Below are 14,533 nucleotides of genomic sequence, written 5' to 3'. Positions count from 1 at the left end.
GTACCTCGGTTGCAGTTTGTCGCTGGCCCTGGTTGGTCGTGCGGGTGGCAGCCACTTGATGTGTCTCTTTTACGTCAATGTTTCTCTCTCTCTCTCTCTTCCTTTCTCTCCCTCCCACTCTCTCTGAACAAAAGGTGGAAAAATGTCCTCCCGTGAGGATAAAAAAAAAAGTAAAGGCAGGCCCGGCCGGTGTGGTTCAGTGGTTGAGTGTTGACCCATGTACCAATAGGTCACCGGTTTAATTTCCAGTCAGGGTACATGCCCAGGTTGTGGGCCCAATCCCCAGTGTGGGGCATGCAGGAGGCGCCCAATCAATGTTCTCTCTCATCGATGTTTCCATCTCTCTCTCCCTCTTCCCTTCCTCTCTCTCTAAATATCAATAAAGAAAAAACTTTTTAAGGGAAGGCAGTATTGAGGGTAGAGGAGAATTTGCAGATAATGGGCTCCAAATTCCAGCAGGCTCTGTAGAAGACTGGGAGAATGAAAGTAGGCAGCAGAGAATAAAGGAGAAAGGCCCAGAGGATGAAGGATCAGTCAAGAAGACCAATACACTGAGAGCCTCTTAGAAGAGACGAATTCAAGCAGAAAGCTCTGGGGACCTGAAGTCACTGATCTCCCAGCTGTTCTCCATGATGTGACCGCCAAGAAGTAAAACAAATTTCTCTTTAACCGAATTATTTCCTTGGGTCCTGTCTAATAGAGAACTTTGCTCTGCTTACCATTCCAGGCTAATCCTGTATCCCTCTCCTTTACCCTCTTTCTGCTCTGGCCATGATGGAATTTTCTTGGTACTTCAAATATACCATGTCTCCTCCCAACTCAGTATTTACAATGACCAAAATGATCTTTCCACATTCTTCCTTTAAGAAACTCTTACTCATTCATCAGTTCTACAACTAAATATAATCTCTTTTCTTGCCCCAATTACACACTTCCAAGCACATTCTCATTCTTCATGACACTTGAAATTTCTGCCTCATAAGAGTTTTCAGTACTGGATTGTAAGTTCTATGACAACAATGACTATATTTTCTTCACTTCTCTGTCCTCTTACCTACAGTATAAATTTGTACCTACAGGCACTCAATTACTATCAATCAACAAACTTGAAAAGTAGTCTAAGTGGTATAGATGCATTTCAGAGTAAAATACAATGAGTTTAAAAGACAGAGCAATCAAGACTGATTCTCTGCTCTGCCCTTACTTACTTCAAGGTGCTGGGCATATGTTTTAACTACTTAAAAATTTTTAACAATTCCTTAGAAAGTGTATCAGAGTGTTATTCATGCTCCCCACATGGTTTTTTTTCCAATCTCTCCTATATTTTTTACATAAATTGCTATAAACACAAGTATTCTTATTTTTTCTTTTGAAACTAAATTTCAATGTGTGGATTAAATTATCTTCATCCAACTTCATCTGTAGACTCATCTTAAAGTCATCCCTTACACTTGAAAATATAAGGTCTCACTTAACCCTACAGGGGTGGCACAGACACATAGAAACAGATAGTAATTCACCTGCACACGTGATATAAGCTTCATCTCTTGGATGGCATGACCTGTATTTCCAAGGGTCAGAAGGACACTGCCAAAGAGACATATCAGTTTTCCGACACTGGATTCCATCTACCCACTGGGGTCTAGAACCTTCCCTAAAATCAACAGAAGAGTTAAGGGTCCCACTGTCCCCACATCCAAGCTGTCTGCAGATCATGGACAAGGTCATGGCTTCCATGGGGCTGCGGCAGACGCTGCCCCAGGTCCCGTTATAGAAAACTTCCAGCCATCCAGCACACTCCTGGTCCTCGCTCACCATCCTGAGGGCCAGGAACTCTAAATGAAAGAAGGGAAAACGGCACAGTGAGCATTTCACTCAACGCTCTGTGTTTTCTCTCTCCCAGAGCTTGTGAACACTCATCGCTGACTCTGCCGAGGAGACACCCACTAAGTGGCAAGACAGCAATGTGTCCCTTTTCCCTGACTTTGTCCATTTGTGTCTGTCTATCTCTACCTCAATGATGTAGTGGAATATGAATAGAGAGGAACATCAACCTGGACCCCCTGCAGGGAGGGAGAGCTGAATGCTGCTTCCTGACAAAACTTCTGATAGAGTATGTGAAAGGGAGTGGGAGAGTGGGTGGTAAGGCAGGATAATGGACCCCCAAAGATGTCTACATACTACCTCCTGGAACCTGTGAAATGTTACCTTTCATGGTGAAATGGACTTTACAGATGTTACTGAGATAATGAGCTTGGAATGGTGAGATTAACCTGGAATATTGTGGATTAACCTGGTGAGCTCAGTCTAATCACATCCTTAGATCCACTCTCCCTAAATATAAAATACATTTCCTGGCTTTGGTTAGAGGGAGATGCAACTATGAAATGATGGTTAGGGATATGAAACATTGCTGGTCTGAGGATGAAGGAAGGGGCTATAAACCAAGGAATGTATGCAAGTTTCTAGAGTTTGAAAAGACAAAAGGTAAATTCTTCCCCACAGTCAAAATGAATGCAGTCCTGCTGACACCTTGATTTCAGTCCAGTGAGATCCATGTTGGACATCTAACTTACAGAACTGTAGGGTAATAAATACCAGCTGATTTTAATCACTAATTATGTGATAATTTGTTACAGCAACAACTGGAAAATAGTACAGTGGGTCTGCCCTGGCCGGTTTGGCTCAGCGGTTAGAGCGTCGGCCTGCGGTCTGGAGAGACCCGGGTTCGGTTCCCGCTAAGGGCATGTACCTCGGTTGCAGTTTGTCCCCGGCCCTGGTTGGTCGTGCGGGTGGCAGCCACTCGATGTGTCCCTTTCACGTCGATGTTTCTCTCTCTCTGTTCCTCTCTCTCCCTCCCACTCTACCTGAACAAAAAATGGAAAAATGTCCTCGGGTGAGGATAAAAAAAAAAAAAAATAGTACAGTGGGTCTAAAGGTTTTACCATCAGAGGTAACTGAAGAGCGAGCCCTGCTTTCAATGGAAACTCTGTAGGAAACGACTTTGTCAGGAGAAATTGCTGAGAAGGAAGGACCAGAGCCTCAGCTGCTGCAGGAGGAAAAGAAAGCACCAATCTTCATACCTACTAGAAAGACACAGTGGAAGGAAGCTTCCTTCTCCTCTAGTCCTTTCAGCAACAGCCCCTCAGTCAGGGCTCAGACTCCCATCCTGGAGGGCTCCCACCTCCTCCCCCAGCCTATGGATGATGTGCAGTGCAGACCTGAGCAGATGACCCCCGCGTCCTCCTTGTGCCAGCAGTCGTTCCGTCCCCAGCCACGGGAAGGGCACTTCCACACGTGGGACTCCTTTCCTGTGCAGTTCACGTCATCCAGCCAGATCTGGCCTGATCCCTCCCCGAAGTGAGCAGAGACCGTGGCATTGAGGGCTTCTCCACAGCCCAGCTGTCTGCACACCACCTGGGCATCGTTCAGGTCCCAGCTGTCATCACAGATGGTGCCCCAGGAGCCCTGGTGGAGGATCTCCACTCTGCCGGCACAGGGACCGTCCCCGTCCACCAGGCGGAGCTGTGCAGTGTCTGAGGAGAGAGAGGCAGGCCAATGGGGCATTTACACAGGGAAAGAGAAGGGCTTTCTGGTCCTGTGGGAACCCTCACCTGAGCAGCTGTCAGCACTCTCCTCTGAGGCTGCAGAGCCTGCTGGTTCAGACATGGAGTCAAACTGGGGCAGCACCTGAGTCTGGTTTCCTACAGAAACAACAGTAGTCAGAGGGTTAGCAGGGTTGAAGAACAGGAAACTGAATTAAACTAAATAATAACCTAGTGATGGGGTCTGAGATGAAAGCTGTAAAATATGAGTAATGTTATCATACTATCAGAGTTCATCTTTGTGGAGAGTTCTGCTTCCAACAATGCCAAAAACCCTTGTTCTTCATTGTGTATTGAGGCAACATTGGATAATAACATTGTATAAATTTCAGGTGTACAACACATGTATACTCTATTAAATGCTCATCACCCGAAAACTAGACTCCTTTTGTCACCAAGTATTTGATCCCCTTTACCCTCATTGCCCTCCCCCATTCCCCTTATCTACTGCTAACCACCATTCTGTTGTCTGTATTTATGAGTTTACTTCTTTGTATTGTTTTATTTATTTGTTGATTTTTGTTTTATATCCCTTGTATGAGTGAAATTGAATGGTTCTTATCTTTTCCATCTGACTTATTTTACCTAGCACAATACTCTCAAGATCTCTCCATGTTGTAACAAGTGGCAATATTTCATCTTTTTTATGGTTCACTAGTATTCTATAGTATATATGTACCATGTCTTCTTTTTTTTTTTTTTTTTTTTTTTTTTTTTTTTTTTTATCCTCACCCGAGGACATTTTTCCATTTTTTGTACAGATAGAGTGGGAGGGAGAGAGAGGAAGGGAGAGAGAGAGAGAAACATCGACGTGAAGGGACACATCGAGTGGCTGCCACCTGCACGACCAACCAGGGCCGGGGACAAACTGCAACCGAAGTACGTGCCCTTAGTGGGAACCGAACCCGGGTCTCTCCGGACCGCAGGCCGACGCTCTAACCGCTGAGCCAAACCGGCTAGGGCTGTACCATGTCTTCTTGACCCAATAATCTATCAAAGGACATTTAGGTGCTTCCAGGTCCTGATATTTGACAAAGAAGCCAAAAACATACAGTGGAGAAAGGGGAGTCTTTTTGATAAATGTTGTTGAGAAAACTAGAAAGCCATATGCAAAAGAATGAAACCAGGCTGCTAATTCACACCATAGAAAAATACTGATTCAAAATGGATTAAATACAAAATGGATTAAGACCTGAAACAATAAAATACATAAAAGAAAACAGTCACTAAACTTATTGACCCTGGTTCCAGAGGGATGTTTATGAACCTGACCCCAAAGGCAAGGGAAGTAAAAGAAAAAAATAAATGAATGGGACTACATCAAACTAAAAAGCTTCTGCACAGCAAAAGAAACCACCAACAAAACAAAAAGGCAACCAACTGACTGGGAGAAGATATTTGCAAATTATACCACTAAAAAGGGACTAATATCCAAAATATATAAAGAACTCATACAAGCCCTGACCAGTTGGCTCAGCGGTTAGCGTGTCGGCCTGCGGTCCAGAGAGACCCAGGTTCGGTTCCCACTAAGGGCATGTACCTCGGTTGCAGTTTGTCTCTGGCACTGGTTGGGTCATGTGGGTGGCAGCCACTCGATGTGACCCTTTCACATCAATGTTTCTCTCTCTCTCTTCCTCTCTCTCCCTCCCACTCTATCTGAACAAAAAAATGGCAGAATGTCCTATGGTGAGGATAAAAAAAAACTCAACAACAACAAAAATTATTAAAATGGTCAGAGAACATTAATATATTATTTTCCAAGGAAAATATACAGATAGCCAACAGATATACCTAAAGATGCTCAACATTATAGTTATAAGAGAAATGCGAATCAAAACTACAATAAGGCCCTGGCCAGTTTGGCTCAGCGGTTAGAGCATCAGCCTGTGGTCCAGAGAGACCCAGGTTCAGTTCCTGCTAAGGGCAGGTACCTCAGTTGCAGTTTGTCCCCGGCCCTGGTTGGGTCTGCTGGAGGCAGCCACTCAATGTTTCCCTTTCACATCGATGTTTCTCCCTCTCTCTCCCTCTCTCTCCCTCCTACTTTATCTGAACAAATAAATGGAAGGAAAAAAATGTCCTCACATGAGGATAAAAAAAAAAAACTACAATAAGATACCACCTTACACCTGTTAGGATGGCTATTATAATAAGACAAAAAATGACAAGTGTTGAAGAAGACATGGAGAAAAGATAACCCTCACACATGCTGGTAGGACTGTAAATTAGTACAGCCACTATGGAGATTCCTCAAAAAAATTAAGAATGGAGCTACAATATGACCCAGTAATCCATCCTCTGGGTATCTACCTGAAAAACTTGAAAACATTTGTAAAGATATATGTACCCCTATGTTCATTGCAACATTATTCACAATATTCAAGACAGGGAAACAAAATTTCTGTTTTAAGCCAAGTGTTGCATAAAAACTAAGTTTAGAAAAGCAGGGCTATGTCAATACTATCTAAAAATACTGTAGAACTACTGCGACAGTGAGAATTTTTGGAGCTAAGCTCACAGAGAAGAGTGAAAAGCAAAGGTGAGTTACTTTCCCTTGAGGCCTTTGTCAATTCAAAGGTTATAGCTGAGACTCTGAAAAGCTCAACAAACATTTTGCCAGACTTACCAGGCGTGAGGAACACAAAGTATAATTCAGGGTCAGACACAGAGGACAGAAACCCTATTAACCAGAACTCTTATACCATACATGGAATACTGAACTAAAAATAGAATGTTCCTCACAGGATGGATACCCAGCTTCAAATCACTTCACTTCCTTTTAAATAAGGTGATCTAACTGCCTTATGACCCAGCAAATACACTTCTGGGTATACCCAAAGAAACTAAAAACACTAGTTCAAAAGAATATATGCACCCTCATGTTCATTACAACATTATTTACAGTAGCCAGGATATGGAAGCAACCCAAGTGCCCATCAATAGATGAGTGGATAAAAGGCTCTGGTACATACAATGAAATACTATTCAGCCATTAAAAAAAAAAATCTTAACATCTGCAACAACATGGATGGACATAGAGGGTATTATGCTAAGTGAAATTAGCCAGACAGAAAAAGACAAATACCATATGCTATCATTTATATGTGGAATTTAAAGAACAAAATAAATAAACAAACAAAATAGAAAAACATTAAGGTAATCCAACCCTAAATCAGGTGCCTGGAGAAAGCAAAATAAAATGCTTTCTAAAGGATTTCTACAGTTTTTCACCTATAATGTCTGTCAATCCAAAATACAGAGACACAAAAAAAAGAGATTTAAGGAAAACCAGAAGAATAAAGGAAGCATTAGAAACAAATTTGGAGGGCATCCAGCTATTGGAATTGCCTGACAGAGAGTTTACAGTACCATAATTGAAATGCTCAAGGAATTAAACAAGATATTATGGCAGAGAAATACTAACAGAATCAAACAAAAATTCTACGGCTAAAAAGTCAATATTTGAAATAAGAACTCAAAGGATAAGTGTAACAGCACACAAGATCAGCACAAGATAGAAATCGTAACATGAGCGACCACAAGAAAATACACAAACTGCCCTGGCCGGTTTGGTTCAGTGGTAGAGTGTCGGCCTGCGGTCCAGAGAGAACCAGGTTCAGTTCCCGCTAAGGGCATATACCTTCTTGGTTGCAGTTTGTCCCCGGCCCTGGTTGGGTCGTGAGGGTGGCAAACACTTGATGTGTCCCTTTCACATCGATGTTTCTCTCTCTCTCCCTCCCCACTTTATCTGAACAAAATATCAAAAAATGTCCTCGGGTGGGGATAAAAAAAAAGAAAATACACAGACTGAAGCACAGGAAGACAAACAATGGAAAATATAACATTCTTATATACTGAGTCCTACTTACAGAAAGCCACAATTGACAAAACTAAAAATAGAAATTTAAAAATCTATAATCACAGTAGGATAGTTAATATATCTATGGTGATTTTTAACATATCCACAAAATCTTTGATACTGCATCATTCAAGAGGTGGGATCTATACCTTCTTCCCTGGAATCTTGGTTGCCCTTCATGAATTGCTTATAAGCAATAGAACACAGTGACGGTAACACTACTTGTCTTTAAACACCTGGTCAGAAAAGTCATGCAGTCTCCCCAAAATTAGCTTAGGACATTTTCTTTAGGGAATGTTCACCTGTTGAGACTACATGCTGGAGAAAATATCATATGCAGGTGCTCTGGTCCGATAACCAGCTGAACTTCCAGCTGCCAGCCATTTTAGTGAACCATCCTGGATTCTCAGCCTAAATGAGTCTTCAGATGACATCAGCCCTGGTAACCTCATGAGAGACCTCCAGAGAACTGCCACACTAAGCCCTTCCTAAATTCCTAGTTCAGGAAATCATGAGCAAAATAAAGTTTTAAACTGCTAAAGTTTGGGGAAAGTTGTTATTTTGCAGCAATAGGAATCAGAATATTTACATTTACCAAGTTACTAAGTGTTTACTAAAGACAACTGAAAATGTTTGTCTTCAGAAGAACATGTACATGCATATTCATAGCATCCTTATCTGTAATAGTTCAAAACTGGGATGCTATCTAAAACATGCGACATGGCTTTTGGGACAAAATAACAGGCAGAACTTGGAAGGGCTCAAAGGTACTATTAGCAAAAACCTGAGGCTTGGACAATGCTATCAATGAACACATAACAGAAGTAAGAAAATTGTAATTGGAAGCTGGAGAAAAAATAAAATAATCAGTGTTGTGTAAAATAAAATGGTTGCTTTATGTCTAGATTGTGAAGTAATTTGTTATGCAGCAATAGCAGCCAGAAAACACTTTCTATCAGTCTCAGTAACTGATAGATCAAACTAGCAAAACTACTCAGTAAATACTTAGAATATTTGAATGGTGTAACTTAACAAATATGCACCTCAAAACTACAGAATACATAACTCCAAAGGCATACAGGTCATTTACCAAAACAATTGTATGTTATGTAAAGTGTGATATCAAAAACTTTTTCAAAGGACTAAAATTACTAAAAGTCTTTTTGACCAAATATAATTAAACTAAAAACAAACAAAAGACAAGCAATAAAATCAAATATACTGATGTATAATTTTCACACAATAAAATACATGAATTTAAGAATATATTTTATAGGGATCCAAGATGGCGTTAGAGTAAGTGGAAGTTATATTCACTACTCCTAAGTCCAAACTGGAATTAAAACTAAATTATAGCACAATCAACCTGAAAACTAGCTAAACAGAAAGTCTTATAACCAAGGACTTACAGAAGAAGCCACATCAAGACTGGTAGGAAGGGTGAAAATGCAAAAAGGGCTACCCCCTCCTACAAGGGTGGCTAAGATTCTGACTGCGACTTTGGAGGGATATCTCAGCTGCAAATGTTCCCCCTAAGGAGCATGGGGTCTCAACCCCATGGCAGGTTCCCCAGCCCAGAGCACTGAAGCCAAAAAGAGGTACCCATATTACATCTGGCTGTGAAAATCAGTGGGGATTCTGTCTTTCAGAGAGAGATAGGAGTCTGCTAGAGATACAGGCATACTCTTTAAGGGCCAGCACACAAAATCTTGATCATAGCTGCTCACCCTGGGCTATAGTGGAGGAAGGATGGAGTGGACTAGAGTCATGTAAAGAGAAACTGGGGTTTGTGGCTACAAGGAAAGAACTGAAAGGACAGCCACCAGTATCCTTGTATTGAGTGCCTCTCCCATACCAAAGGTGCAATATTTCTTGGATGGAGCACTCCCCTCTTTGGGGCATAAGCCTGAGGAAATGCAAAAGCCTAAACTTCTAGAGTCCCTGTTACAAAATGCTGTGGAGATCACATCCTGAGGAGACATTAGCTGCATGGTCACAGGGGCTAGACATCTGGACAAACACAGGGGGTATAAGTGACTAAATTGTGTGGCCCTGGAGCAGGTACCAGTTTCCCCCACCATCTTGTGAGCCTAACCAGCGCCTTTCCCTCACCAGAGATCCAATAGGCCCACACCTGGGCTCATGGCGGCCCCATCCTCCTGACTCCTGGTGGCCCTGCCCCGCTGAATGCTGGCTATATAGGAAGTCTGGGCAGAATCTATGACAGACTGAGTTGTGTGGCTCTAGGATGGTGGCCATTTTTTCTCTCAAAAGCCCAACTGTTGCAGAGCCTTCCCTTCACATGGACAAATTGTGGTCTGTATGGGCCTGATAAAATCTGCTGGCTTCCTCCTGATGATTCCCTGAGACCCACCCCACCACAATGGTCTTCAAGAACCCAGCAGATGAAAGATTGCATTGGTATATCCTGGGACCTTCTCTAAGTGGCTTCAGACCAGTCTGGCACTGAATTCAAATTATATATATCCAGTGAACACCACATGCCCCTACATGGTGACTCACTGAGAACTTACCTCATGCAACCTGCATACTGCCAGAAGCTCTTTTACTGACTGAGCCAAACAGGCAACTGGTAGGTGGAGGCAGATGGAGGCAGATCTCAGGATGTCTTCAGGTTTTTGCTGACCTGCCCCTGGCTTGGTGCTGGTGGAAGCTGGCCTTGGTGCAAAATTTTGTCCTTCCCACACACACACACAGGCCCATCAGAGGCAGGTACAAACTGGATTTCTCTGTAGCTCCAAACAGGTTGCCCAGAGCCAGTCACAGAGAGCGTATGACATTGACTCATACCAGAGTCCCTCCCAAGAGATCCCAGAACAAACACATCCTGTGGCCAGCTTCAGAAAACATCAGAGTAGTTTCCAATTACCTTCACAAGTGGCATATTACAGATTACCAGTGGAAAAGGCAGATTACAGTAGGCACCAGACCCTGTGGAGGTAAACGCCTCTTCATGTGGTCAGTACCTATACAGCAGCTCATGCACTGTGGTCAGAGTTGAACCTCATAATCAGACAGCCTCAGGGTCAACCCCACACACAGAGAAGCCAATACCAATCAATACTCAATTACAACAGAAGGGCTCACATAACCCACACAAGAGACATTCCTGGAGCACCCAGCTCAGGTGATTAGATGTTCCACAGGACACCTACTACATAAGGCCACCCTATCAAGACTGGAATACATAGCAGATCTACCTAATACATAGAAACAAACACAAAGAGGCAGACAAAATGGGGAGATAAATAAACAAGACCCAAACCTGGCCAGTTTGGCTCAGCAATTAGAGCATTGGCCCACGGACCAGAGAGTCCCAGGTTTGGTTCCCTCTAAGGGCATATACCTAGGTTGCAGTTTGTCTCCGGCCCCGGTTGGGGTTGTGTAGGTGGCAATCAGTTGATGTGTATCTCTCACATCAATGTTTCTCTCTTTCTTTTCCTCCCTCTCTTCCTCCTACTCTATCTGAAGATAAATGCAAAAAAAAATGTTCTTGGGTGAGGATAAAAAAAAAAATAGGACCCAAATGAAAGAATAGGAGAAATATTCAGAAAAAGAACTAAATGAAATGGAGGCAAGCAATTTACCTGATATAGAGTTCCAAAATATTGTTACTAAAGAACTTAGTAAGAACTTCAAGGAACTTAGTGAGAACTTCAACAGCATAAAAAATGACACAGAACCCATAAAAAAGTACCAGTCTGAAATAAAAAATACAATAACTGAAATAAAGAATACACTAGAAAGAATCAATAGCAGATTAGATGAGGCAGAGGATCAAATCAGTGATCTGAAAGACAAGGTAGCAGAAAACACCTATTCAGAACAACAAAAAGTAAAAAGAATTATTTTAAATGAGGAAATTTAAGGAACCTTGGGGATAACATGAAGCATAACAACATCCGCATCATATGGGTACCAAAAGGAGAAGAGAGAAAGCAAGGAATCAAGAACCTATTTAAAATAATGACTAAAAACTTCACTAACCTGGTGAAGGAAAAAGAAACACAAGTCAAGGAAGCACAGAGAGTCCCAAACAAGATGAATGCTGAATGCAAAGAGGCCCAAACTAAGACATATCATAATTAAAATGGCAAAAGTTAAAGACAAAGAAGAAATCTTATAAGCAGCAAAATAAGGACAGTTAATTAGTTACCTGCAAGGGAGCTCAACTAAGACTGTCAGCTGAAATCTCAACAAAAATATTTCAATCCAGAAGAAATTGGCATAAAATATTCATATTGATGAAAAGCAAAGACCTACAATTAAGACTACTTTACACAGCAAAGGGTAGGAGGGTGGGAATAGATAAACCAAAGAACTTATATGCATATATGCATAACCAATAGACACAAATAATACTTAGGGCAAAGCAGGAAGGGGTTGGTAATGGGAAGGAGGAGGTCAATGGGGTGGGGACACATCTATAATACTTTCAACAATAAAGATTTTCAAAAATAAAAAATAATAGTATAGTCATCTTAGAACTCTTTTCCAGAGTCACCAAAATATCATTTGTACTGCCCAAATCTCACTAGTGCGAGATTCAAGTAATTTTAAAAGACAGAAGGAATTTGAATATACTTAACACTACAGAACCATACATTTAAAAAATGGTTAAGGTGGGGTTTGATCTCTAGTCAGAGCACATACAAGAAGCAACCAATAAATGCATGAATAAGTGGAACAACAAATTGATGTCTCTCTCTCTCTCTCTCTCTCTCTCTCTCTCTCTCTCTCTCTAAAATCAAACAATAAATAAAATTTTTTTAAAGATTATAAGACTAGTAAACATTAAGCTTCATTAAAGAAAAAGGAAAAGAGCCCTGGCCGGTTTGGCTCAGTGGTTAGAGCGTCGGCCTGCAGTCTGGAGAAACACGGGTTCGGTTCCTGCTAAGGGCACATACTTTGGTTGCAGTTTGTTCCCAGCCCTGGTTGGGTCATGCAGGTGGCAACCACTCAATGTGTCCCTTTCATGCCAATGTTTCTCTCTCTCTCTTTCCCTCCCACTCTATCTGAACAAAATATCAAAAAAAATGTCCTCAGGATAAATAAAAAAAAAGGAAAAGAAAAATGATTAGGGGGTAAATTTTATATTCTGTACATTTACCACAATTAAAAATATATTTTAAATAAATAAAATTGAAGGAGCCCTGGCCGGTTTTGCTCAGTGGTTAGAGCGTCGGCCTGCGGTCCAGAGAGACCCGGGTTCGGTTTCCGCTAAGGGCACGTACCTCGGTTGCAGTTTGTCCCCAGCCCTGGCTGGTCGTGCGGGTGGCAGCCACTCCATGTGTCCCTTTCACATCGATGTTTCTCTCTCTCTCTTCTTCTTCTTTCTCCCTCCCACTCTATCTTAACAAAAAAAGTGGAAAAATGTCCTCGGGTGAGGATAAAAAATTAAAAAATAAAAAATAATTGAAGGAGAAATAAAGAGCTTCCCAGACAAGAAAAAGCTAAAAGAGTACATTACCACCAAACCAATATTACATTAAATGTTAATGGACTTCTCTAAGAAGAAAAAAAAAAAAAAAAACAGAGAAACATAGTTATAAAAAAAAATTAAATGGCAATAAATATATACCTGTCAATAGACACTTTAAATGTAAAAGGCTTAAATGCTCCAATCAAAAAACGTAGGGTCACAACTGTAAAAAAGCTGCACCTTACAGTAAACAGATATAGGCATTATATATAATTGGCTACTAAAACCATACTAAGACAACCAGACACCCTCTGTTGAGAGAGCACACTACCATCTCGTCTTGTCAAAGGGATCTAAACCTGTGTCTGATCAAGTCTCTAGATACAGGTGACAATTTGCATGAAAGAGAAAAGACAGAGGAACATGCTGAATGTGAGTTGAATGTTGAATATGCAGTCAGCAAAAACTTAGACTGTGGGAAACTCTATAGTTTAAATCTGCCTGGCTCTGCACTAGATACACTCTAAGGAAAAGAAGACGATTGAGAGGGAACCTGAAGATTAAAAGACTTAAAATGCATCCTGGCCAGTTTGGCTCAGCAGTTAGAGCATGGGCCTGCAGACCAAAGAGTCACAGGTTTGATTTGGGTCAAGGGAAGATACCTTAGTTGCAGTTCGGTTCCCAGCCCTGGTTGGAGTTGTGCAGGAAGCAACCAGTCAATGTATCTCTTTCATATAGATGTTTCTCTGTTTCTCTCTCTCTCTCTCTCTCTCTCTCTCTCTCTCTCTCCCTTTCTCCCTCCCTCCCTTCCTCACACTCTGTCTGAAAATAAATGGAAAAATATCCTTGAGTGAGAATTTTTTTAAAAAGAGAAGAAAGAAAAATCTCTTACCCGTTGAAACAGCATGGATGGACAATTATGCTACATGAACTAAGCCAGTTAGAGAAAAACAAATACCAAATAATCTCACTTATAAGTGATATCTAAAGAACAAAATAATGAACAAAATATGTCCAGAGGTATGGATTATGGATGCATGGAATAGAATAACAGATCTTGGGGGGGGGGGAAGGGAACAGAAAAAGATTAACCAAAGAACATATATGTATATATGAATAACCCATGAACACAGACAATAGCATGGGGAAGGCCTGGGGTGGGATAGGGTTTGGGTGGAGGGGGGTAAAAAGGGAGAAAATGGGAGACATCTATAATACTATCAATAATAAAAAATAAATAAATAAAAAGACATAGGGTAGCTGAATAGATTTTTTTAAAGACCCATATAGCCCAGTTGGTAAAGTCCAGTGGATTAAGCATTGTCCCATGGACTGAGAGGTCCTGGTTCAATTCCCAGTCAAGGCACATGCCTGGGTTGTGGGCTCAATCTGCAGTAGAGGGCATGCAGGAGACAGCTGATCGATGTTTCTCTCTTACATTGATGTTTCAATTACCTCTCCCTTTCTCTCTCTCTTAAAAATTTTTTAAAAAAACATTTTTAAATAAATAAAATAAAAAGACCTATATACATTATCTACAAGACATCCACTTGAGAATGAAAGATACACACAGACTAAAAGTAAAGGGACAAAAAAAAAATATTTCATGCCAATGGAAATTTTTAAAAA

The 14,533-nt window shown here is 41.3% G+C and overlaps 1 protein-coding gene across 1 annotated transcript in view; it reads right to left on the bottom strand.

Moving 5' to 3' along the window:
* The window catches only part of LOC118624328 (antigen WC1.1-like), an 85,053-nt gene that overhangs the window by 26,514 nt on the left and 44,006 nt on the right, over positions 1–14,533 (bottom strand). The window contains exons 5-7 of the mRNA XM_036252499.1: positions 3,615–3,704; positions 3,222–3,536; positions 1,521–1,835 (exon numbers count right to left, since the gene is read on the bottom strand). Of these exons, the coding sequence (XP_036108392.1) occupies positions 1,521–1,835; positions 3,222–3,536; positions 3,615–3,704 (720 nt within the window). The remainder of the gene's footprint in view (positions 1–1,520; positions 1,836–3,221; positions 3,537–3,614; positions 3,705–14,533) is intronic.

This window comes from Molossus molossus, unplaced genomic scaffold, assembly GCF_014108415.1.
Source record: "Molossus molossus isolate mMolMol1 unplaced genomic scaffold, mMolMol1.p scaffold_m16_p_10, whole genome shotgun sequence".
Classification (NCBI taxonomy): domain Eukaryota; kingdom Metazoa; phylum Chordata; class Mammalia; order Chiroptera; family Molossidae; genus Molossus; species Molossus molossus.
Note: the sequence above shows the minus strand (reverse complement) of the source record. Positions and strands in the feature narration are given on the sequence as shown.